This window comes from Giraffa tippelskirchi, chromosome 9 (assembly GCF_054371585.1).
Source record: "Giraffa tippelskirchi isolate mGirTip1 chromosome 9, T2T-mGirTip1v1.2.pri, whole genome shotgun sequence".
NCBI classification, from domain to species: Eukaryota; Metazoa; Chordata; class Mammalia; order Artiodactyla; family Giraffidae; genus Giraffa; species Giraffa tippelskirchi.
Genome location: NC_137283.1, coordinates 46,797,756 through 46,823,326, shown reverse-complemented (window position 1 = coordinate 46,823,326; position 25,571 = coordinate 46,797,756). Strand labels below are relative to the sequence as shown.

Sequence of the window (25,571 nt, the reverse complement as noted above, 5' to 3'; positions counted from 1 at the left end):
AGATTTAACCTGGCTGAAACAACCTCGGCAAGGAGGAGGCCAAGCACAGCAGGAGCCCGGGACACCAAAAAAACGAGCTCAGCAGAAAGCTCAAGCAGCTCAGCCTCAGATTCCAGAAGACCTCTGGTTAAGGTAGGAGGTCCTCACTCCTATGGCTGGAGGGACATGCCTAGCAAAATCTTAATTCCTCTACAATCTCTCATTCCTTGTTTCCTCAAACCCCCCCCCCCCCGAACAGGCGGGCGGCTGTGGGCCCAATTGAGAGACTCTGGAGAGGTTACTCCTCAGTATGTCCCAAAGGCACTATCTGCCGGGCCCCAGTAGCTGTTACCCAAGCCGGTGGGGGTTCCTCTCTCCTTACTCTTCTCTGTGCCAAGGATCAGGCCAATGAAAACTGAGCTCAGGTCAGGTACTTAGCAGATTTTCCAGCAGGCTATGAAGGGGATCCCTTGGCACGTTTTTCCCACTGCTTTTTCCTCCTGTCCTTCAGCTCTCTACCGGGATTCAAGCCCGGTCAAAACCCATGAAGCTCAGGCTCTTATGTCTATTGCAAAAATTCAGTAAGAGACAAAGTGATAAGTAAGAGGAGGGATTTGTTAGGATCCAGAGAGAAGCCCACTTCTGAGGGTATAGGCCATTGCTGAGGGCAAGGGCTCGAGCCAGGGAATGCGGCTTGGCTAGGCTTTGCAAGCGGGGTGAATTCGTATGCTAATGAGTAGGAGGATCATCCCAACCACTGGGGAACCACCTACTCCTCCCTCTTTTGACAGTGCCTTGGAGCTGTCCTGCCACCTCTGGGTGTGTCTGTTGGCTTATAGATTGGGGATTAAGGTTTACTTGAACTTGTCTTGTCATCTTGGGCCCACTTGATTTTAATTGGTTTATGTTATGCCCTTGTGCTATGTCATTCTTAACAAAGGTTGTGCTCTGCCTCCTTCCCTCCTGGTTCATGCTCCTTTCCTCAGCCCCATCCGGGCCCACAATGTTGCCTCTACAATTTTTTAGAGGGACAACCAGAAGATAGCTGGCCTTGGGAGGGAAATACTGTGTAATATCCAATCCCTCTAGATCTTCAGGCTTTCATCTTCCATGTTTCCTACAACATGTGCTACATCAGCATCTCTCAGTGAACCCGCTAGGGTGGGAAACAGGCGCACAATGCCTGCTAGAAGTCCATCAGTTGGCATCCCTTCAAAGGCAATTGGGCTTCCAGGGATAATGTTTGCCACTTTGGGAGTTAGCCCTGCAGGCCGTTTGGACCCAAACCCCTTAATTCTACCTAGTACTGGTCACGCTGGAGATCTTGGGGATGCCCAACTCCAGCCTGGAGGTCCCAGGAGGTCATCACGCCTTGACCTGCCTAGGGACCTGATCCACAAAAGGTTGTCACGCCTCAACCTGCTCTGGGATCCGCTAGTCTCAGGGGTCCCAGGAGGTCATCACACCTCGACCTTCATGTACTGAAGGTGAGACTCTTAAAGCTAGGAGTGAGGGCTTTCAAGAAGATCATACAGAGTGGTTGCAAAAGGAGGGACTCCTTTTTCTGCCTGGAAACCTCCAATAGAAGTTGGTTAACTCCTTACATACCACCACTCATTTAGGAGAAAAGGCCCTCCAAAGATTACTAGAAAGGTCCTTCAAAGGAACAGGCCTCCAAACAACTACAAGGCAAGTGGTCTCCTCTTGTCCCACTTGCCAATTAAACAACCCCCAAGGAGCTCGAAGACCCCAGCTGGCCCAGCCCATCCAACGACGTGGGACCTGTTGAGGAGAGGACTGGCAGATGGACTTCACCCAGATGCCAGTTTCTCAAGGGTATTAGTACCTATTAGTCATGATAGATACATTCACAGGATGGATTGAAGGCTTTCCCACCTGGACTGAGAAGGCTGAGGAGGTAGTAAAAAAACTGCTCCATGAAATCATTCCAAGATTTGGTCTGCCCAGGTCATTACAAAGTGACAATGGGACATCATTTACTTCTAAAGTCACCCAAGGGGTCTCTAAAGCATTGGGCATTACTTATTATCTACATTGTGCCTGGAGGCCTCAGTCTTCAGGAAAAGTAGAAAGAGCCAACCAATTCTTAAAATCAGCGTTAAAAAAGATAACCCAGGAGACCTCCCTGGGATGGAAGGAGGCTTCACCAATAGCCCTCCTCCGCATCCGTATTGCCCCTAAGGAACAGGTTGGTCTTAGTCCTTATGAGATGCTAGATGGGAGACCTTTTGTTTATGTCAATGACCTCTTCCTAGATCCAGAGGTTCAGACCCTCCAGTCTTATACCATGGCCATTGGGCAATTCCAACAGGATATACACTTGTAGGGTATGAACCAGGACCCTAAAGATTCTAAGAAATCTTATGCTCCAGGGACTCAAGTCCTAATTAAAGTCTGGAAAGATGGGTCCCCAAAGGCTCAACTCCAGCCCACATGGAAGGGCTCCTACCCTGTACTACTTTCTACCCCCACAGCAGTCAAGGTACCAGGACATGACTCCTGGATTCACTACTCATGAATCAAGCCATGGAAGAAAACAGAAGAGGACAATCAATACACCTGTGAGCCCCTGGGAGATCTCAGATACCTATTCAGAACTACAAATGAGTGCCATTCTAATGAAAACCCCCAAAATCTGATTTCTGGGGATAAGATTTCTCAGGATAGCTCTAAAGAGCCAACACAGCTTGACAGAGATTGTACTGCAAAACAGACAGGAGATAGATCTTCTGATCCCTGAACAAGGAAGGACTTGAGCCATCCTGGTGATGGGGAATTTGGAATTGGCTAATGCTCCTACTAGTCTTTGTTATACCATATTGATGCTGCTTATGATTGTTCCATTTATTATCAATTGTCTAACCTGTTTTGTCTCTGCTCAGGTCAGCAAGCTACAACATGCAGTGTCAGTTCAACTAAGATATAAAACTACAGCCAACTGTGGAAAATATCATTCACCCTTAGATGGACACCGCTGTGAGGACTCTGAGGCCTGAGACTAGCAAGAGGGGGAGGCCCAATGCCCCTCGCTGTCCCAATCCAGCAGGAAGTAGCCAGAAAAACCTTGACGCCCCTGTTCCCAAAGAATTGGGCCTCCCATCTCTTGAGGGGGGAATGTTAGGTAGTTAGAATAGGAAACAGGAGTCCAAAATGGCAGCGGCTAAAAGACAAGGAAGGGAAAAGCCTGCGAAAATAGAACACAGGTCCGAGGACCGGAGTGAGAACTTCAGGTAGAACAGTGCTCCTGGTTAAGCCCAATTTGCATAGGGTAGGCCTAGGGGGAGGAAAAAACATATAAAAAAAGGTGCCAAAGCTCTCCCCCACCCCCCCTCACGCTGGGGCATTCTTCTCTTCGCGTCTTTGGGTCGTCGGTCGGCATGCCCCCATGCTTCGAGGATGGATTTTCCTGCTATCATCTAAATAAAAGAGCTGTAACACTGAGCTGTAACACTGATTCGTCTAAGAGCTATAAGATGGTCTGTTCGAGACCTATGAGCTATAACAGTCTGTCCGAGACCTGAGAGCTGTGACCCGCCGAGGGCTCTGATGTCTGTCACTCCAAATCTTTGTTGTGACGAGACAGAACCGAGGAGCATACACTCGCCTGACAGGACCATTGGTGCTTATCATTTTATTCCTCTTATTTGGACTCTGTCTCTTCAATCTCTTTCAAAGGTTTCTCCAAGAATGAATTTGGGCCATCTCTCGAGATCAGGTCAAGACCATTCTTCTCGAGAGCCTCACCCCGACCTCAGGAAAAGGAGACCCTGGTCCCTAGGACGATCCTCCGTTCCAGACCCAGAACCGTTGCCCCTAACCAGTAGGAAGTAGCCAGAGAGATATGGCGCCCTTTGCCCCATTTTTTATTATTTCAGGGTCTGGAATGAAGGAGTCCTTGGGTCTAGAAAAGAAAACAACAGTCTCAAAGGCCCTGCTGAATCATCTAACTTCGGGGAAAACAAAACTGAATTTTAAGTCCCACCCTGAAGCTCCCGGCTGGTTGCATCTACCTGGGACTTATCACCCCTGCCCAGAAACCTCCCACCCCCTATATCTGCCAGGGACTTATCACTCCCTGCCCAGGGGACTTATCACCTCCTGCCCAAAACCTCCCACCCTGTGTTCAACTACCAAAGATTACCCAAAACGTCCCGCCTGACTAACATTTCCCTTATCGCTTCCACAAACCTCCCTTTAAATATGAAGCCTCCCTGATCCCTCTCATGCTCAGCCTGGTCGTTAGGCCAACTGTTGCCCCTCCTTGCCTGAATAAAGGTTCCAAATAGGAAAAGAAGTACGTCAAGGCTGTATATTGTCACCCTGCTTATTTAACTTATACGCAGAGTACATCATGAGAAACGCTAGGCTGGAAGAAGCACAAGCTGGAATCAAGATTGCCGGGAGAAGCGCCGGGACTGCGTGAGGAGATGAAGCCGGCGGTGGACGAGATGTTTCCTGAGGGCGCCGGGCCGTATGTGGACCTGGACGAGGCAGGAGGCATCACCGGGCTCCTGATGGACTTGGCAGCCAATGAGAAGGCGGTTCACGCAAATATCAATAACCTCAGATATGCAGATAACACCACCCTTATGGCAGAAAGTGAAGAAGAACTAAAGAGCCTTTTGATGAAAGTGAAAGAGGAGAGTGAAAAAGTTGGCTTAAAGCTCAACATTCAGAACACTAAGATCATAGCATCTGGTCCCATCACTTCATGGCAAATAGATGGGGAAACAATGGAGACAGTGGCAGACTTTATTTTGGGGGGCTCCAAAATCACTGCTGATGGTGATTGCAGCCATGAAATTAAAAGACACTTACTCCTTGGAAGGAAAGTTATGACCAACTTAGCATATTAAAAAGCAGAGACATTACTTTGCCAACAAAAGTTTGTCTAGTCAAGGCTATGGTTTTTCCAGTGGTCATGTATGGATGGGAGAGTTGGACCATGAAGAAAGCTGAGTGCCAAAGAATTGACGCTTTTGAACTGTGGTGTTGGAGAAGACTCTTGAGAGTCCCTTGGACTGCAAGGAAATCCAACCAGTCCATCCTAAAGGAGATCAGTCCTGGGTGTTCATTGGAAGGACTGATGTTGAAGCTGAAACTCCAATATTTGGCCACCTCATGCGAAGAGTTGACTCACTGGAAAAGACCTGATGCTGGGAAGGATTGGGGGCGGGAGGAGAAGGGGACGACAGAGGATGAGATGGCTGGATGGCATCACTGACTCGATGGACATGAGTTTAGGTAAACTCCGGGAGTTGGTGATGGACAGGGAGGCCTGGCAGGCTGCAATTCATGGGGTCTCAAAGAGTCGGACACGACTGAGCGACTGAAGTGAACTGAACCGAACCGAACCGTTTGTTCGTTCGAACCGAACCGTTGAGGTCGTCTCCTTCTTTTCTGCCTCGGCCCGAACTATACCTTACAGGAGTGATTTGCACGCCCTTCTCCAGGGTATCTTCCCAACCCAAGGATCGAACTTCTGTCTCAGTTTCCTACATTGGCAGGCAGGTTCTTTACCACTAGCGCCACCTGGGAAGCCCCCCCACCTGTAAAGCTGGCCCAGCCACAACTGTAAGCCTTTCTACATTCACTGTTTAAAAATTATTATTATTTTTATTTTTTAAAAAGTTTTTGACCACACCTCGAGGTTTGTGGGATCTCAGTTCCCCGAGCGAGCGGGAACCAGGGCCCTTGGCAGTGAAAGCACAGAATGCTAACCACAGGACCACCAGCGAACTCCTCTGTGTGCACTTTAAATACATTATTTGTTTAATGCTCTTAACCCCATTTTGATAATGAAGACTCTGAGGTTCTGAGAGGTTAAGTAACTTTCTCGATGTCGTGCAGCCAGTAAGTGCTGGAGTCTGAATTCATACACTGCTTCTGAACTGGAAAGCCCCAGCTCTTTCTACCACAAAGGGGAGATAATCTTCCCATTTAACAAAGTCCATTGTTGGTGAACAATGCCTGTTTGTTCTGGAAGGAAGGGATGGGATCTTTCCGATAAGCCTACACTACCCAGAGCCAGGAAGAACCTCTAGAACCACTGCCTCTAAAACTATAAAACTCTTTCCAAAGGTTTAAAACCCCTGCAAGTCCAACCTCCACAGCTGAGCAGCTTCCTGGTGCTTGTTTGCATTCTCTCCCACACATCCTCCTAAGGAAAATAGCTCCAGGGTGTTTTAAAGCCTTTACTTAGGACGGCTCCACTCCATCCTGCCTCCAGGCTGCTGGACCCTCTGCCTCCCACTGAGCAACCCTTCAGGACACCTTCTCTCACTTGAGCTCTGGGTCTCCCAGAACGTCCCACCTTGGGCTTGCCCTGGGAAGATATCCAGCTGTGCTGAGACAAAGGCAGGTGGGGAGAGAGGGGAGGTGTGAGAGGGGACTCCCAAAAGCTCACTGCAGAGCAGACTCTGGCAGCCCCCTCAAGGAACTCTTCTACTCCTCTGTGAAAACTCGCATCAGGGGTGAATGGTAAGGAAGAGGGGACTGAGCCCCAAGGTCCAGGATGTCAAGCACAAGCGGAGGGAGGCCACAGAGACCAGGAGTGCCCCTCCAGTTTGGAGTTGATGACTGACACCCTCTGATGGTTTTGCATTAAAAAAAAAAAATCACTTTTTAATTTTCACAGTGGATTTCAAGGTGGCAGAACTTTTCACAGGTTCTCTGTCTTATGAATGCAATGTAATAATTCCCAATACTTTTTAGGTTAAAATAACCAAACTGAGTTCACCTTATTGAAGAAAAGTCTGAACACATTCACATTCAATTTTTTTTTTCTGGCCACTTGGCATGTGGGATCTTAGTTCCCCGACCAAGGATCAACCCATGCCCCCTGCATTGGAAGCACAGAGTCTTAACCACTGGACCACTAGGGAAGTTCCCATATTCACTATTTTTATTTTTGCTTCTAAATCGATACTATATCTCCTGCTGGTTCTGAATTCTTACTGTCATTTTTCTCTGTCCAGTCATAATTAAAATGCAATAAACTGAGACTTCTTGGTGGTCCAGTGGCTAAGACTCTGTGTTCCTAATGCAAGAGGTATGGGTTCAATCCCTGGTCAGGGAACTAGCTATCAGATGCCGGAACTAAGAGTTTTCATGCCTCACCTAAAGATCCCGCATGCTGCAACTAAGACCTAGCACAGCCAAATAAATAAATATTTTAAATGCAATAAAGGAGGCGGACGCCAGTCAGAAACCACTAGAACTGATGGAATAAAAACTTGCCTAGCCACAGAAATCCAAAACTGATGCAAAGAGCTTGTCCTTGTGGAAGCTGCTTTCCACTTCCTGTTCCTGCTTTGTGGTATTTATCGATTAGGGCAAAAGACTGTTGAGTTTGTGAACACACGCAGCAAAATGTTCTTGATCTCTTCAAAGTTGTTATATACCTGTCAACTGAAAAAAAAAGAAGCACCACCTAAAAGTTGAGAGTTATGTTTTATTCAGTGAACATACAGAGAACTTAGCCTGGGAGACAGGCTCTCAGAGAGCTCTGAGGGGGACTTACCTGGCGGTCCAGTGGTTGAGACTCCACACTTCCACTGCAAGCAGCACGGGTTCAATCCCTGGTTGGGGAACTAAGATCCCGCATGCCATGGGGCTCGACCAAAAAAAAAAAAAAAGTGCTCTCAGGGACTGTTTCAAAGAGGTAAGGGAGGAGCCAGGATTTATAAGAGTTTTTGCAATGGAAACAGTGACAGCCTTTATTTTCTTGGGCTCCAAAATCATTGCAGATGGTGACTGAAGCCATGAAATTAAAAGATGTTTGCTTCTTGGGAGAAAAGTTATGCCAGATCTAGACAGCATATTAAAAAGCAGACACATTACTTTACCAACAAAGGTCTGTCTAGTCAAAGCTATGTGATAGGGCCCATATGGAGTCTCATTGATAAGATGGCTCATTATGTAGACTTTGCAAACGAAGAATAAATCACAGTGATCTGTGAGACTGACCAAATTGCCCAAATGGCATCCTGTTATCTCACTGGCGTCCATCTTCTCAAAGCTGAGAGACCACCAGATTCCAGACATCCGGCTACGTGACCATCCCTTCAGAGAATTTTTCATTGGTGGGGTTAAGAAGGACTCGGTCAGAAAGGGAGAACGCTGGTTCTCCTTAAGGGCCAGTCACCTTCTCTTTTCCCTCTAATAAATTTCCCTTTTCTTGCCTGACTACCTGGCTCTCTCTCTTTTTCTCTGCACTTGACTTACACTATGGTTTTTCCAGTGGTCATGTATGGATGTGAGTATCGAAGAATTGATGCTTTTGAATTGCGGTGTTGGAGAAGACTCTTGAGAGTCCATTGGACTGCAAGGAGATCAAACCAGTCTATCCTAAAGGAAATCAGTCCTGAATAATCATTGGAAGGACTGATGTTGAAGCTGAAGCTCCAATACTTTGGCCACCTGATGCAAAGAACTGACTGTTTAGAAAAGACCCTGATGTTGGGAAAGATTGCAGGCAGGAGGAGAAGGGGACGACAGAGGATGAGATGGTTGGATGGCATCACTGACTCGATGGACATGAGTTTGAGCAAGCTCTGGGTGTTGGTGATGGACGGGGAAACCTGGCACGCTGCAGTCCACAGGGTCGCAAAGAGTCGGACACAACTGAACGACTGAACTGACTGCCTGACTGACTTGCAACAAAGACCAGGTAGTGGGATCATCAAAAGATTACTGTTCATTAAAGAAAACCAGATATCTCAAGTTAAGGAATTTAGTGCTTTTCTGTGAATGGGGAGATGTAAAGTCTGGGCTCATGGAAAGCATTCCTTTGATATACATCTCAGCTATCTGGGGCTAGTATCCTGGGTCTTCGCATCCTGAGTCTTTCCTGGGTGTATCATGGAAGGGCGGGGCAGGGGGTGGTGGAATGGGGTGGTGGCTCTAATGTGTGGCTTGATGGCTGCAACAGTCTTTGTTTAATGACGTGGTAGGTGGCTTTCTTAGTTCACACTATTAACCACCATCATGGTGTGAGTTTGGAGGACAACGGAACACATGTCAACAGAGGAGTGGGTGCTTTAACGATAGGGTTAGGGTTAGGCTGCTGGCTCTGCTGTGCTAACGTCATGGACTAACACCTCAAACCTTCTCAAGCACCTGAAACTTCAAATAGCAGCATGTTTTCTGTGATCAGCTTCTTCCATGAGCAGGATTTATTTACAGCAAAGTTCCAGGTCAGCAAGCCCAAGATTGAGCACCATTCTACCCAGATTGCACCCTTCACTATTCCTGGAGACCCCCTTGAGCCAGTGTATGGTATAGGGGGAGATTTAAGGCCTATAGGGACCAAGTTCTTTATCCATGATGAATTCTTGAGATTCAGCACTGTTAGCAGGGATGGGTGTCATTACTGCCACTACTGACTGAAAAAAAAGAAGTTCACAATCTGAATGCTGAAGTTAAGTATTATGTTTTATTCAGTGGACAAAACTGAAGAGTTAAGCCTGTGACACAGCATTTCAGATGATTCTGCTGAAGTGATCTGCTCCAAAGAAGCAATGGAGGAGCCAGGATATATGAGTTTTTGCATCAAAAACCAGGTAGTTGGAACATTAAAAGATTACTGTTTTGTTTTTTAATATTTTTTTGGCCACATTGCATGGTGTGTGGGATGTTAGTTCCCCAACCAGGAATTTGTCAACTTAAAAAATATTTACAACCTAAAAGTTGAGAGTTATGTTTTATTTGGTGGGAATTTTTAGGACCTCAGGCCCTAGGGACAGTATTCAAGTAACCCTGAGAAAACTGCTCTGTGGAGGTGAGGGGAGGAGCCAGGTTATACAGAAGTTTTACACCAAAAGGTAGGTAGTTTGAACATCAAAAGATTATTTTTAATTAAAGAAAATGAGATAACCCAAGTAAAAGAATTTAGCGCTTTTCTATGTATGGGAAGATGCCAGAGTTTGGGCTCACTGAAATCATTCCTTTGATATATATCTCAGATATATATCTCAGCTATCTGGGGCCAGTTCCTGTGTTTTTATGTTCTGAGTTTCCTTGGGGCTAACCTTAGGAAGTAGCTGTAGTCTGATGGTTACTAGATGGCAGGGTTTTGTTTTTTTTCCATTCCTGTGTTCCCTCAGGGTTCATTGGCTCACACTGGAGGGCTCCAATCACTGATGATAATGACATCCTTTCTACTGATATGGCAGGAAATATTCCATTTCTCAGATCAAACCCACATCTCCCCCCTTTGGAAGCACAGAGCTTTAACCACTGGGCTGCCAGGGAAGTCTCCAGAAGATTACTGTTAACTAAAGAAAATGGAGATCAAACAGGAGATGGCAAGAGTGAACGTCAACATTTTAGCAATCAGGGAACTAAAAGGGACTGGAATGGGTGAATTTAACTCAGATGACCGTTATATCTACTACTGTGGGCAAGAATCCCTTAGAAGTAATGGAGTAGCCATCATAGTCAACAAAAGAGTCCGAAATGCAGTACTTGGATGCAGTCTCAAAAACGACAGAATGATCTCTGTTCATTTCCAAGGCAAACCATTCAATATCACTGTAATCCAAGTCTATGTCCCTATCAGTAATGCTGAAGAAGCTGAAGTTGAACAGTTCTATGAAGACCTACAAGACCTTTTAGAACACCCCAAAAAGATGTCCTTTTCATTATAGGGGACTGGAATGCAAAAGTAGGAAGTCAGGAAACACCTGGAGTAACAGGCAAATTTGACCTTGGCGTACAGAATGAAGCAGGGCAAAAGCTAGTAGAGTTTTGCCAAGAGAACACACTGGTCATAGCAAACACCCTCTTCCAACAACATAAGAGAAGACTCTACAGACTCTACACATGGACATCACTGGTTGGTCAGCACCGAAATCAGATTGATTATATTCTTTGCAGCCAAAGATGGAGAAGCTCTATACAGTGAGAAAAAACAAGACCAGGAGTTGACTGTGGCTCAGATCATGAACTCCTTATGGTAAAATTCAGACCTAAGTTGAAGAAAGTACGGAAAACTACTAGACCATTCAGATATGACCTAAATCAAATCCCTTACGATTATACAATAGAAGTGAGAAATAGATTTAAGGGACTAGATCTGATAGACAGAGTGCCTGCTGAACTATGGATGGAGGTTCATGACATTGTACAGAAGACAGGGATCAAGACCATCCCCAAGAAAAAGAAATGCAAAAAAGCAAAATGGCTGTGTGAGGAGGCCTTGCAAATTGCTGTGAAAAGAAGAGATGTGAAAAGAAAAGGAGAAAGGGAAAGATATACCCATGTGAATGTAGAGTTTCAAAGACTAGCAAGGAGAGATAAAAAAGCTTTCCTCAGTGGTCAGTGCAAAGAAACAGAGGAAAGCAATAGAATGGGAAAGACTAGAGGTCTCTTCAGGAAAATTAGAGATACCAAGGGAACATTTCATGCAAGGATGGGCACAATAAAGGACAGAAATGGTATGGACCTAACAGAAGCAGAAGTTATTAAGAAGAAGTGGCAAGAATACACAGAAGAACTGTACAAAAAAGATCTTCATGACCCAGATAATCATGATGGTGTGATCACTCACCTAGAGCCAGACATCCTGGAATGTGAAGTCAAGTGGGCCTTAGGAAGCATCACTACGAACAAAGCTAGTGGAGGTAATGGAATTCCAGTTAAGCTATTTCAAATCCTAAAAGATGATGTTGTGAAAGTGCTGCACTCAATATGCCAGCAAATTTGGAAAATTCAGCAGTGGCCACAGGACTGGAAAAGATCAATTTTCATTCCAATCCCAAAGAAAGGCAATGCCAAAGAATGCTCAAACTACCACACAATTGCACTCATCTCAAACACTAGCAAAGTAATGCTCAAAATTCTCCAAGCCAGGCTTCAACAACATGTGAACTGTGAAATTCCAGATGTTCAAGCTGGATTTAGAAAAGGCAGAGGAACCAGAGATCAAATTGCCAACATCTGCTGGATCATCGAAAAAGCAAGAGAGTTCCAGAAAAACATCTATTTCTGCTTTATTGACGATGCCAAAGCGTTTGACTGTGTGGATAACAACAAATTGTGAAAAATTCTTTAAGAGATGGGAATAATAGACCACCTGACCTGCCTCTTGAGAAATCTGTATGGAGGTCAGGAAGCAACAGTTAGAACTGGACATGGAACAACAGACTGGTCCCAAATAGGAAAAGGAGTATGTCAAGGCTAGATATTGTCACCCTGCTTATTTAACTTATACGCAGAATACATCATGAAAAACGCTCGGTTAGATGAAGCACAAGCTAGAATCAAGATTGCCAAGAGAGACAGCAATAACCCCAGGTATGCAGATGATACTACCCTTATGGCAGAAAGTGAAGAAAAACTAAAGAGCATCTTGATGAAAATAAAAGAGGAGATTTAAAAAAATGGCTTCAAGCTCAACATTCAGAAAACTAAGATCATGGCATCTGGTCCCATCACTTCATGGGAAATAGATGGGGAAACAGTGGAAACTGTGGGAAACTTTATTTTTTTGAGCTCCAAAATTACTGCAGATGATGACTGCAGCCATGAAATGAAAAGACACTTGCTCCTTTGAAGAAAAGCTATGACCAACCTAGACAGCATATTAAAAAGCAGAGACATTACTTTGCCAACAAAGGTCCATCTAGTCAAGGCTATGGTTTTTCCAGTAGTCATGTATGGATGTGAGAGTTGGACTATAAAGAAAGCTGAGTGCCAAAGAATTGATGCTTTTGAACTGTGGTTTTGGAGAAGACTCTTGAGAGTCCCTTGGACTGCAAGGAGATCCATCCAGTCCATGCTAAAGGAGATCAGTCCTGAGTGTTCATTGGAAGGACTGGTGTTGAAGCTGAAACTCCAATACTTTGGCCACCTGATGCGAAGAGCTGACTCATTGGAAAAGATCCTGTAGCTGGGAAAGATTGAGGGCAGGAGGAGAAGGGGACAACAGAGGATGAGATGGTTGGATGGCATCACTGACTCGATGGACACGAGTTTGTGTAAACTCCAGGAGGTGGTGATGGACAAGGAGGCTTGATGTGCTGCAGTCCATGGGGTCGCAAAGAGTCGGACATGACTGAGCGACTAAACTGAACCAAAAGAAAATGGACTGGTTCAAAATTGAGAAAGGGGTACTTCAAGGGTGTATGTCGTCACTCTGCATATTTAACTTATATACAGAGTACATCATGCAAAATGCTGGGCTTGAAGAAGCACAAGCTGGAATCAAGATTGCCAGGAAAAACATGAACAACCTCAGATATGCAGAAGATATCACTCTAGTGGCAGAGAATGAAGAGGAACTGAAGAGCCCCTTATGAGGGTGAGAGAGGAGAGTGAAAAAGCTTAAAACTCACCATTCAAAAAACTAAGATCATGGGCATCGGGTCATCACTCTATGACAAATAGATGGGGAAAAAGTGGTAGCAGTGACGGATTTTCTTCTCTTGAGCTCCAAAATCACTGTGGATGGTTGATTGCAGCCATGAAATTAAACGACGCTTGCTCCTTGAAAGAAAAGCTATGACAAACCTAGACAGCATGTTAAAAAGCAGAGATATCACTTTGCTGACGAAGGTCTGTATAGTCAAAACTATGGTTTTTCCAGTAGTCATGTACAGACGAGAGAGTTGGACGGTAAAGAAGCTGAAGAATTGATGCTTTCGAACTGTAGTGCTGGAGAGACTTCCCTGGTGGCGCAGATGGTAAAGCATCTGCTTACAATGCGGGAGACCTGGGTTCGATCTCTGGGTTGGGAAGATCCCCTGGAGAAGGAAATGGCAACCCACTCCAGTACTCTTGCCTGGAAAAATCCCATGGATGAGGAGCATGGTAGGCTACAGTCCAGGGGGTCGCAAAGAGTCAGACACCACTGACTGACTTCACTTTCACTTTCACTTGAAAGTCCCTTGGACAGCAAGGAGATCAAACCAGTCAATCCTTAAAGGAAATCAACCCTGAATATTCACTGGAAGGACTGATGCTGAAGCTAAAGCTCCAATACTTTGGCCACCTGATCCAAAGAGTTGACTCACTGGAAAAGACTCTGATGTTTGGTAAGAATGAGGCCAGGAGGAGAAGAGGATAAGATGGTTGAATGCATTACCAATTCAATGGACATGAGTTTGAGCAAACTCTGGGAGACAGTAAAGGACAGGGGAGCCCGGCATGCTGCAGTTCATGGGGTCGCAAAGAGTTGGACACGACTTAGTAACTGAACATTATTTGTTGTTCCTCAGGGTGCCCAATGGTGGTGGTAAGGAGGCTGCGGTGTCTGATGATTTGATGGCTGGTGTTGTTTCTATTCTAAGTTCCCTCAGGGCTCATGTCAGGGCAGCTGTAATGTGATAGCTTGATGGCTACAACATCCTTTGTTTACTAACATGACAGGTAATATTTTTCATTCACATCACCTTTCCCTGGTCACTGACTACCCAACATCACCCATGAATGACCTCCTCCTCTGTTCTAAAAGTGAGTCTTTTAAATTAAAGCTTACCCTGAATGAGTCAATTCAGTTAAACATTTCCCTGAGTTTATTATGAGTAATATATCCCAATCCATAGCCTTCTTTCCTTCAGCTTGCTTGAATAATGAGGAAGGCTTAAATTCTACTTAACTGGCCCTTTCAACAGTCTTTTTAGTCATAAAATAGTTATGCTACAAAGAGTACCTTGTATGTAGCCTAAATAATATTAAAATTTTTATTATTTTTTAATGTCTGTTTAGAAGTGCTATAATTTATTTGCATAAATTCTATCAATAGATGTTTAGATTGCTTTATACTTATAAAATCTTTGGGCTGAATATCTCTTCATGTCCATTGAAGGGGATCAGAATATGCCCTCCCCCCAGGTATGATACTTTGGCAGAAGGATTATTTTGAACTGAAGGAATATGAGAAACAGCAGATTCAGGAAGGGCCCTTTGCCCTCCTCCTTTCTACCCAAAAGCGGGACATAAATTTCCTGTGAGTGTTATGGAGCAAGGGCTCCTGTGCCCATGGCACACAAAGCCAAACTCTGGCAGAGGGTGTGTGGAACAAAGTAAGGTGTTATTATCGCAGGGTACAAGCAAGGGAGTGGGAGAGAAGTCTCAGAGCCAGTGCAATTTGGTTTTTGAGTTGAGGGTGTTTTTCTTTATTTTTAAAATTATTTTATTTTATTTATTTATTTTTTGGGCTGTGCTGGGTCTTCATTGCTGCATGAGCTGTTCCCTAGCTGCAGAGTGAGGTCTACTCTCCAGTTGCATTGTGTGACTTCTTTTGTTGTGCAGCACTGGCTCTACAGCACACAGGCTTCACTAATGGCTTTTCCCAGGCTCTAGAACACAGGCTCAATAGTTGTGGTGAATGGGCTTAGCTGCTCCATGGCATGTGGGATATTCCTAGATTAGGGCTTGAACCTGTGTCTCCTGCATTGGCAGGCAGATTCTTTACCACTGAGACACCAGAGAAACTCCCATATATTTATGTTTAAAAATATTTATTTTACTTATTGGGCTGTGCCAGGTCTTAGTTGTGGCACTCGAACTCTTAGTTTTGGTTTGTGGGATCTATTTATAGTTCCCTGATCAGGGATCGAACAGAGACTCCTGTATCAGGTGTGCGGACCACCAGGGAAGTCCCTGGGAGTGTTTTTAAAGGGAACAAAGAAGCTGAGATAAGTCATCATCTTGGCATGTTTCTGTGACATTTCTTAATCATATTTTTGGGAGCCATGATGTCTCTGGTTTACCACTCTCTGGTCAGATGGTTCATGTCTCGGGGCCTGTTAGTTCATCTTACCCTGGAGAAACAACCTGAGTTTGTACATTAATGATGAAACAATTTTAGTACATCAATTACATTATCAACAACAGCAATTTTAGTCATCTGACCCTGGCTGATTAGAATTTAAGTAGCAAAGTGTCGACTATAAAATTAGTCACAACCTGAAAGTAGAGAGTTATTTTATTTGAAGGGAATGTTAAGGACTCCAAGCCCAGGAGGCAACATCTTAATACCCCTAAGAAAACTGCTTGGAGGCAGGAGAGGGAGGCAGGTTATATACAAGTTTGCAACAAAAGGGGCAGGCGGTCTGAACATCAAAGATTATTGTTAAGTAGTAAGGAAAACCAGGTATCAAGCAAAGATATTTAGTGTTCTTCTATGTATGGGAAGATGCAAGCCCCTGGGCTTATTGAATTCATTCTTTTCATGTGAGCCTCAGCTGCTGCTAACTCGCTTCAGTCGTGTCCGACTCTGTGCGACCCCATAGATGGCAGCCCACCAGGCTCCACCGTCCCTGGGAGTCTCCAGGCAAGAACACTGAAGTGGGTTGCCATTTCCTTCTCCAGTGCATGAAAGTGAAAAGTTAAGGTGAAGTCGCTCAGTCGTGTCCAACTCTTTGCGACCTCATGGACTGCAGCCTACCAGGCTCCTCCGTCCATGGGATTTTCCAGGCAAGAGTACTGGAGTGGGGTGCCATTGCCTTCTCCGAGCCTCAGCTATCTGGGGCCAAATCCTGTTTCTTTTTTTTTTTTTAATACATATATTTTAAATTTTATTTATTTACTTTAGGCAGTGCTGGGTCTTTGTTGCTACACGGGCTTTTCTCTGGTTGAAGGGAGCAGGGGGGGGCCACTCTCCAGCTGCGGTGTGCGCAGGCCTCTCATCGTGGTTTTTCATGTTGCGGAGCACGGGCTCCAGGGCACTCTGGCCCCAGTAGTTGCAGTGTGAAGGCTCAGGAGTTGTGGCTCCTGGGCTCCAGAGCACAGGCTCAGTAGTTGTGGCGCATGGGCTTAGTTGTTTCACAGCACATGGGATCTTCCTGGATCAGAAATTGAACTCATGCATTGTCGGGCAGATTCTTTACCACTGACCTACCAGGAAAGCCCCCAAATCCTGTTTCTTGATTGTTTACACCCTTAATTCCTTGTCCACTGGCATAAGGAATCACTGCGGGAGGTTGAGGTAACTGCTGGATCGAAGGCGTTGTGTTCCCTTTTGGGAGCATTGATTCACATTTGGAGGCCAGAAATCGTCGATGGCTGTGACACTTCTTGCCCACTGGCAGGAAGTGCTTCATTTCACGAAAGGATTGTGGTCAAAGGGGTCAAGAAAAGGAATAAAGTTTTGGATAGAGAGGTTAATCATAAACTTGGTAAGGAAATGCACTTTGGAGGGGCTCAGTTTCATGAGAAAGGCAACTCCCCCATACTAGGAGATGGGGAGCCAGCACGGAGATGAATCTTCACAAACAAACATTACTTTAGCAATCCTTATCTTCCATTAGTTTCCCCCTTATATTTACTTTCCCACGATTTATTACCCCGAGAAGCTCAAACCCCTTTTGTCTTGCTACATCTCCAAACTTTATCACTCCCTGTTAAGAAATGATATACAAGCTCTCAGGCCTAATGGCTTTTTGGGAGTTTTCATGTCATTTCTGTGAGGTCCCTCCCATCCATATGAAGTAAATCTTTTTCTGTTGTTAATCTGTCATTTGTTGGTTTAATCTGTAGGTCCTAGGTCAATGAACCTAAGAGGTTAGAGGAAAAAGCTTTTTCCTTCCTTACACCATCTTTGTCTACATCACCAATCATTTCCTTGGATTGCAATTGCTTGGCACATTTTGACATTGATACTTATTGCCAAATGTATTCAAGACTGTAAACATATTCATGCCTACTATCAAGGTATGTTTAAGCATTCTGATGATCCTGATTGTTTTCTTAGACACAAATCCCACTGCCTCATGAAGTCTTTTACTTCCACTCACCATCATCCCTTCCCCTTTTGTGAAATCTTTTCCACCTAGGGTCTGCAGTACTTTGTAGCTGAGTGTTTCACTGTTTTCTTGATCCTTTTTTTTTTCGGTTGTGCCACGTGGCTTGTAGGATCCTAGTGTCCCTACCAGGGACAAACCTGGCCCCAGGAGTGAAAGTGCCCAGTCCTAACCACTGGACCTCCAGGGAATTCCCATTGTTTATTCATTTAAAAAAGAAGAAGAAAGAAAAATGTCAGTTTGTATTTGTGTCTGGTCTTATGTATGGCAGTGGAAATGCAAATATTAATTAGATCAAGTTACCACTTTCCTGGGCTTCCCTCATAGCTCAGTTGGTAAAGAATCCACCTGCAATGCAAGAGACCCCAGTTTGATTCCTGGGTCAGGAAGATCTGCTGGAGAAGGGATAGGCTACCCACTCCAGTATTCTTGGGCTTCCCTAGTGTCTCAGTCAGTAAAGAATCCACCTGCAATGCGGGAGACCTGGGTTCAATCCCTGGGCTGGGAAGATTCTCCTGGAGAAGGGAAAGGCTACCCACTCCAGTATTCTGGCCCAGAGAATTCCATGGACTGTGTAGTCCATGGGGTCGCAAACAGTCGGACACAACTGAGCAACTTTCACTTTCACCACTTTCCAGGAGCTCACAGTCCAGTGGACACCTGAACCTAGCAGTTAAATGCATTTTGTGAGTAGTGGGGTGGGATGGGGATTTTAAAAATGGGTATAATTAGTCTCCTGCTAACAGTCTGACAGAAAAGCACAGCAAGTGATGTCTGTTTATGGGTCTCTGGCACTAAATAACAACAGGTGCTCAAATTTACATTTCCCCACCTCCCCCAAAATGTGGGAATGTAATTGTAAAAGCAGAGTAAGTTTCCGAACTAAAAGTACCACTGCTTATTCATCCCAGTAGCTAGAGCATTTGGCCCACATAGAAAGCACTCAGGAACTGAATAAACACATGGATGGATGAAGACAGTTTACTGCAAGCTAGGAAAAACTTAAATTTTAAGTACAATTTCCTTACATCTAAAAAGGGCAAATCTTGAAGTTGCCTTTGTTGTGATGATGAGGTGGTAAAGATTTGGGAGAAGTTCATAGGGAATGAAATGCCCTCTGGGCTTCCCAGGTGGCACCAGTGGTAAAGAACCTGCCTGCCAATACAGGAGACATAAGAGGAGCGGGTTCGATCCCTGGGTTGGGATGATCCCCTGGAGGAGGGCATGACAACCCACTCCAGTATTCTTGCCTGGAGAATCCCATGGACAGAGAAGCCTGGAAGCTGCAGTCCATAGGGCTGCAAAGAGTCGGACACGGCTGAAGTGACTTAGCACACACGCACAAAGGTCCTCTATTATAGAGGAAAGAAAAACCCAGGGAGACAGCTAGGAAGTGGGGGAGGAAGACTTGAAAAGAGCAGAGCATGGTTTGGAGAAGAAAAGAAAGATGTGGCAGAAAAGAGAGGGTGGAGAGAAATATGTTTCAAGACTTTTAGGAAATCTGTTGTATAATTTGTGATCTCAAGAAAACATTGGTAAAAACAATGTATTCTTCTATGTCCTTGAGTCTGGTTAGGACTTGTCTTTTGAATGTGGCAAGATACCATTATCAAACCAGGTCCAGGGTGAGAGCTGGGACAGGGCGGGAGGCCTAGGGTTATTCGTGTTCACATGCATTTTGTGTGTTCCAGAATCACTCTCTTGCTGAATCAGAGCTGTGATTTGGTAGCCCGAGCAAGAAGGCGGGGAACACGAATGCCTTGTGGAATTACAGCGGTGGCGGGGATGATTTCATCTGGCTCCAGGAGGAGTCCGCTGTGGGTAAGTAGTGATTCTCAGTCCATTAGCTTTGTCCAATGCCCAGCACCTAACAGAAGATTGGAAAGTATGTGCGACTAATTGAATCGTACAGAATAAAGGAGGGGGCGGAGTATAGCAATCAGCGAGGTGGCGATTATTATCCCACTGTAGAGATGAAGACGCTGAGGCCTGAAGGTGACTGCATCCAAGCCTCTTGGAGGGCAGGGCGGAGCCAATACCCGCTCTGGCTCTGGTTCCTGCTCGCCCCGCCCCTTGCAATCGGCGCCCCAACCCCGCCCCCACACTTCCGGATCCTGCTCCGCCCCCCCGACAGCACTTCCGGTCCTGGGGCTGGACCTCGGGTCGCGGAATGGTTAGGCGGTATGTCGGCTCCGTGAGGGACTGCAGAGCCACAGGGCCATTGGGTCAGGGGCAGCGGGCCCAGGCAGCAGCGGGCTCTTATTTTCTCGGACATTACGCGACAGCCATTTCCCTGAGGAAAGCCTGGGGCCTTGGCCTGCGGGTGACGTCACTTCCGGCGCCGGGCAGGCAGGCGAAGGCGGGGAAAGGGCTCGAGCTCCGCTTGGTGGAGGGGAGGTGTCAAGGCGAGTCGGGTTTGTATTTACGATTTTCTGAAGCTCAGGGTAGTTTAGGAGAGGCGGTGTTCCAAGTGGAGTTGTTGGATTTGGCAAATAAAAATGCAGGGCGTCTAGATAAACTTAAATTTTACCTAGATAAACAAATACTTTTTTTAGTATAGGTATGTCCCAAATATTGTACGGAACATATTTAGTTTTAACAATTCCTAATTTATCTGAAATTGAAATTTGATTGGACGGCCTGTATTTTATCTGGCCGCCTTAGTCTTGGGCGCCCCCTGCCTTGGGTTCTGATATCCATTGGCAACGCTGGTATCCTCTAGGCCTGTATCTATCTGGGAAACAGGTACAGATTTCGTCCAGACCGTCAAAATCAGCTATTGCTACATGCTAAGCCACTTTTATGGCCAGTGCTCATTGGCCAGCCCCAGCAATAGCTGGACCCGTTTTGAATCCCCGTGGCAGCTCCCTCTGTGTTTTCCTGTTCACAGGTGGAGTCAGGAATGGTTTGTTTTCTCTTAATGGCAAAGCTGAGCTCCATGCAGGCCAAGTGATCCAAGGCTGGACGTTGCCAGGTTTTTTTTTTGGTGTTGGATAAAGAGATGTTTGCAGTCGAGGTTTTCAGTGTTAACAGTAGACAGCTTAAGAGAGCCCAGGGATGTCAAAGGGAGAGCATTAGTCTCATTTCACCTCTCATTTTGCACAGGAGATCCAGTGAGAGAAATGGAGCTGTCCCTGTGGTAGAGCTGGAGCCTGATTCCCCTGCTCTGTCCACACTTGCTGCTGCAGTCAGCATGTAGGGTGGGCATTTATTAATTTATAACTATAAAATAAATTGATAATTTATTAAAGTAACGCCTTTTTAGAGATGAGCTCTTTAGCACTTTATTGTCCCTAAACTACTCCTTGACCTTCACCTCAAGTCTTCTTTGGCCTTTACCGTGCCCAGTGGGGAAAGTGACTATTTGGCCTCAGCGGTAGAAGCCTGCCCTAGCCACACGGCTCTCACCCCTGTGGGTGGTGTGATCCAAGATTTGTTATGTCAGAGCAAAAGGCATGTTCTTGGCAGCGGTGGGTCTGGCCATGTAGGTGGAAGGGCATCCTTTCTGTCCTGCAGATTGGGCCCCATTGTACCTGGGGTCATGTGGTGTCTAAGGACTTTTTTAAGGTTCTGCTGTGACTCAGAGTTGAACCTGAAGCTGTTGCTGGGCTGGCCCTGAGTGTGGGATTCTTCAGGTTTGTGGCCCAAGGATGTGCCTGGACCTGCTTGTCAGTGTCCCGGCAAATCTACAGCTTCCAAGCACAGAGTTAGTCTTTCCAGGCTCCCCAGCCCAGGCCTGTGAGATAATGGAACAGAGCAGCCTGGAGGTCACTGGGCTCCAGGTCAGTTGGTGGCATAGCAAGCAGCTTTGTCGCAACTGAAGTAAAGAGGTAAAGAGGCAAGGAAAGAGTGCCAGAAAGGGGTGTTGCCCTGGGCGAGGCTCAGAAGTGCAGGAGGTGGCAAAGGGGCAGGATGGAAGCCCACGGATAGTAATTTCTTCCTCTGTGAATGATTAACTCTCAGCTGAAGGAGGTGGTCTAGGAGGAGGGCTCTGCTAACAGGACCTCTGGACTCTGGGCAGGTTGTCCAGAGAGCTGGCGTATGGCCTGCAGAAGAGGAGGATGTGGTTGGTTAGACTGCAGGCCTGTGCTTAGAAGACTGGAGTGAGATCAGACAGCTGTGGACCTTAGGGATCCTCCTGGGTCTGGCAGATGGCCCATTCCCGCAGCAGCAGCAGCAGCTGTGGGGTCCACTGGCTCTGAGGCCTCAGAGCCGTGGCTCTGAGGGAAGCCTCCTGTCTCTGGCTTTGCAGCAGCCTAACCAGTGCTTTCTTCCTCCTAGGCAGCCATGGACGCCAAGTGGTGCTGAGAGCAGTGGGGCATGGCTGCAGCCCTGCAGGTCCTGCGTCACTTGACCAGAGCCCCCTCGGGCCCGCTCCTCTGGGGGGGCCCGTTGGCCCGCCTGGCCAGTAGCATGGCTCTGGCAGAGCAGGCACAGCAGCTGTTTGAGAGCACTGTGGGTGCAGTGCTGCCGGGCCCCATGCTGCAGCGGGCCCTGTCCTTGGACCCTGACAGCGGAGAGCTGAAGGTGCGGGACCGGAGCTTTCAGCTGCGGCAGAACCTCTACCTGGTGGGCTTTGGCAAGGCTGTGCTGGGCATGGCGGCTGCAGCTGAGGAGCTCCTGGGCCAGCATCTTGTGCAGGGCGTGATCAGCATTCCCAAGGGGATCCGTGCGGCCATGGAGCATGCTGGCAAGCAGTAAGGAACCTGGGGGTGCTGTTCGTGTCTAGAGGGGAACCTGGGCCCAGGTTCAGGCTGGATCGGGGCCTCCTTCCTTCACCAACTTCCAGTGTCTTCTGGGAGTGGCCTGGCTCCAGGGTGGGTGTCAGTGAGCGTCCTTGTTCATATCCCCTTCAGCTGTACCTCTGAGAAACCAGGCGGGACAAGGAGCCCACCACATCTATGGGTCTCTCTTCTCTCTCCTGAGGGAGATGCTGCTGAAGCCACACAGCCGCATCCAGGCATTTGAGGGTGCAGAGGACAACCTGCCAGACCGGGACGCTCTGCGGGCTGCTCTGGCCATCAGGCAGCTGGCCGAAGGCCTCACAGCTGATGACCTGCTGCTTGTGCTTATCTCAGGTGAGGGTGCCACCTTGGCTCAGGACAGTGTGTGTGTGTGTGTGTGTGTGTGTGTGTGTGTGTGCGCGTGCACGCGCGTGGCAGCGGGGAAGTTTCCCAATATCAGGTGTGCAAGGAACCGTTGGTTGGAGCCCTCAAAGTCACAGATTAGAGGCAGTAAAGACCTGGATGGCTGACTCCTTGGTGGCCTCCCCTGAGCTGTGGGGCCCTCCACTCGACTGACCTTGTCAGATAACTGTGAGAGGGCACACAGGGAGCACCTCTCTGAGGTCTTGCAAGGAAAACGTCTCTGTTGCTGCTGCTGTTGGCACCATTGTCACCTGGGGCTAGAACCCCGGTGTCCAGCTCCCTGAGTCCCCTCCCTCGTTTTCCGCTGTCTCCTCCAGGTCTGTTTCCTTTTCCAAGGTCTTAAGAAATAGTTCTTCCAGTGTCTGCTGGGACCTGGGCTACCCCAAGGCAGAGTTCAACCTCAGGTGCCTTGGTTGTGGTGCCTGTGTGGGCATTCACTGTATGTCCACACGGGGGCACCCTAACCCCTCTTTCTAGCCTCCACATCCCTAAGTGAGTACCGCCTGCCGGCTCCCCAGGTTGGGAAGTCCCTGTGCCATCCATCCTCTCTGCCCAAAGCCTTCATTGTCTCTGCAGGGGGGGGCTCGGCCCTGCTGCCCGCCCCCATCCCACCTGTCACGCTGGAGGAGAAGCAGACACTAACCAAGCTGCTGGCCGCCCGGGGAGCCACAATCCAGGAGCTGAACACTATCCGGAAGGCCCTGTCCCAGCTCAAAGGTGGGGGGCTGGCTCAGGCCGCCTACCCTGCCCAGGTGCGTGAGTCCCTTCTTTGCCAGGCAGTCCTGGGCTGGTGGAACCAGGCCCACATGTGCCAGGGAGGTGAAGGGCAGAGGCCTGATATGGAAGTCCACAGGGCTAGGTGTTTTGCACACCCACTTGAGAGGGGTTAGAAGTGGGCGAGGAAGTGCCCTGGGTGGTGTGAAGACATGTGGATAGATGAAGGCAGTTTGTCTTCTTGGGCCCTAGGGCAAGGATCAGATGGGACTGAACCTTGCCTCTGCGACCCCTCCCCAGGTGGTGAGCCTCATTCTGTCAGACGTGGTGGGGGACCCTGTGGATGTGATTGCCAGCGGCCCCACTGTGGCCAGCATCCACAGCGTGCAAGACTGCCTGCACATCCTCAATCGCTATGGCCTTCGTGCTGCCTTGCCACGTTCTGTGAAGACTGTGCTGGCCCGGGCCGACTCTGACCCCCATGGGCCACACACCTGTGGTCACGTCCTCAATGTGATCCTTGGCTCCAATGCACTGGCACTGGCAGAGGCTCAGAAGCAGGCTGAGGCACTGGGATACAGGGCTGTGGTGCTGAGCACAGCCATACAGGGTGATGTGAAAAGTGTGGCCCAATTCTATGGGCTGCTGGCCCGAGTCGCTGGAGCCCGCCTTGCCTTGCCTGGTGCTGGAGCATCTGTGGAGGAGGATGAACGACTCTGTGAACTTGCAGCTGACCTCCAGCTCCCAGATCTGCAGCTGAAGGAGGCTCTGGAGGCTGTGGTGGGCGCTCGGGGCCCAGTCTGCTTGCTGGCTGGTGGCGAGCCCACGGTGCAGTTGCAGGGCTCAGGCAAGGGTGGCCGCAACCAGGAGCTGGCCCTGCGTGTTGCAGCGGAGTTGGGACAGTGGCCACTGGGGACTGTTGATGTGCTGTTTTTGAGTGGCGGCACTGATGGGCAGGATGGGCCCACAGAGGCAGCCGGGGCCTGGGTCAGGCCTGAGCTTACCAGCCAGGCCGCCGCTGAGGGTCTGGACATGGCCACCTTCCTAGCCCACAATGACTCACATACCTTCTTCTGCCGCTTCCAGGGTGGGGCACACCTGCTGCACACGGGGCTGACCGGCACCAATGTCATGGACGCCCACTTCCTGTTCCTGCATCCGCAGTGATGATGTAGGTCATGTTTTTGGGAACCTAGAAGAGGCCTGCAGGGCAGCATCCTAGAACAGACCAGATTTGGTTCCCAGGGCCCGACCAGGCTTTAGGGCCCCTTCTTGCCTTGGCCGTGGCTACTTGGTTGGCCCTCACACCGCCCAACCAGGGCCTCTTCTCTGTGTCCAATGTCACACTGGCCAGGCAGATGGGGGCTCTCTTCCACCCTTACTTTCAGCCATTGTAGCAGGTACCCCAGAGGACCAGGACAGGCCCCTGGGCCAGTTTGCTGTTCCTAGTCTTCTCCCCAGGCAGCCCCTCTGCTCAGTTCCCAAGCCTGTTTCTTCTGCGGGGTGAAGCAAGAAGGACTGAAAATAAAAAGGACCACCCTCTGGGTTCTCGGTGCATCTTCTCTCAGAGCACAGACCAGCAGGGGGCTGCCGGGAGAGAAGGGGCGGCCACCAGCAGCCCCTGCACCGGGGCCCTGCAGGAGTTTGCTGTCCCGTCTCTGCAGGACACTCGATTCACCTAAACAGGAGCCTGGGAGGGTTGAGCCTGGTGTGCTTGATGTGGGTGAGCAGAGACCCCAGGGAGGACAGGCCTAAGGGCGTTAGTCTAGCTGCCACTCCCCGCTGTGGCATCCCTGCTGAGGTGTCTCCTCACTGGGCACTTGCTTGCTGCCTGCCCCACCAAGGACTTCCCTCCCTTCTGTCTTTGGACAGTCCTTAGCCAGACTGTACCTTCTTTGGTCGAGCTGCCTCATTTTTCCAGGGGCTACCCCCAGCCACACAGGACACTGGGTCTTGTTTCCTT

General features: G+C 48.0%; 1 protein-coding gene across 17 annotated transcripts; it reads left to right on the top strand.

The window, feature by feature from the left end:
* GLYCTK (glycerate kinase) lies at positions 1–25,150 on the top strand. 17 transcript variants are annotated; one of them, XM_081525185.1, is made up of 8 exons: positions 1–132; positions 9,445–9,563; positions 19,439–19,568; positions 22,029–22,444; positions 22,674–22,825; positions 23,471–23,646; positions 23,909–24,455; positions 24,695–25,150. In XM_081525185.1, the coding sequence occupies exons 4-8, from the start codon at positions 22,068–22,070 to the stop codon at positions 24,781–24,783; spliced, it is 1,341 nt and encodes a 446-aa protein (XP_081381311.1). In that variant the 5' UTR covers positions 1–132; positions 9,445–9,563; positions 19,439–19,568; positions 22,029–22,067; the 3' UTR covers positions 24,784–25,150. The 17 variants fall into 17 exon arrangements, with proteins under 17 accessions (XP_081381311.1, XP_081381300.1, XP_081381306.1 ...); XM_081525174.1 differs by adding an exon at positions 14,220–14,370 and having other exon boundaries at positions 23,909–25,150; XM_081525180.1 differs by adding an exon at positions 14,220–14,454 and having other exon boundaries at positions 22,033–22,444; positions 23,909–25,150.
* Positions 25,151–25,571: the final 421 nt, after the last annotated feature.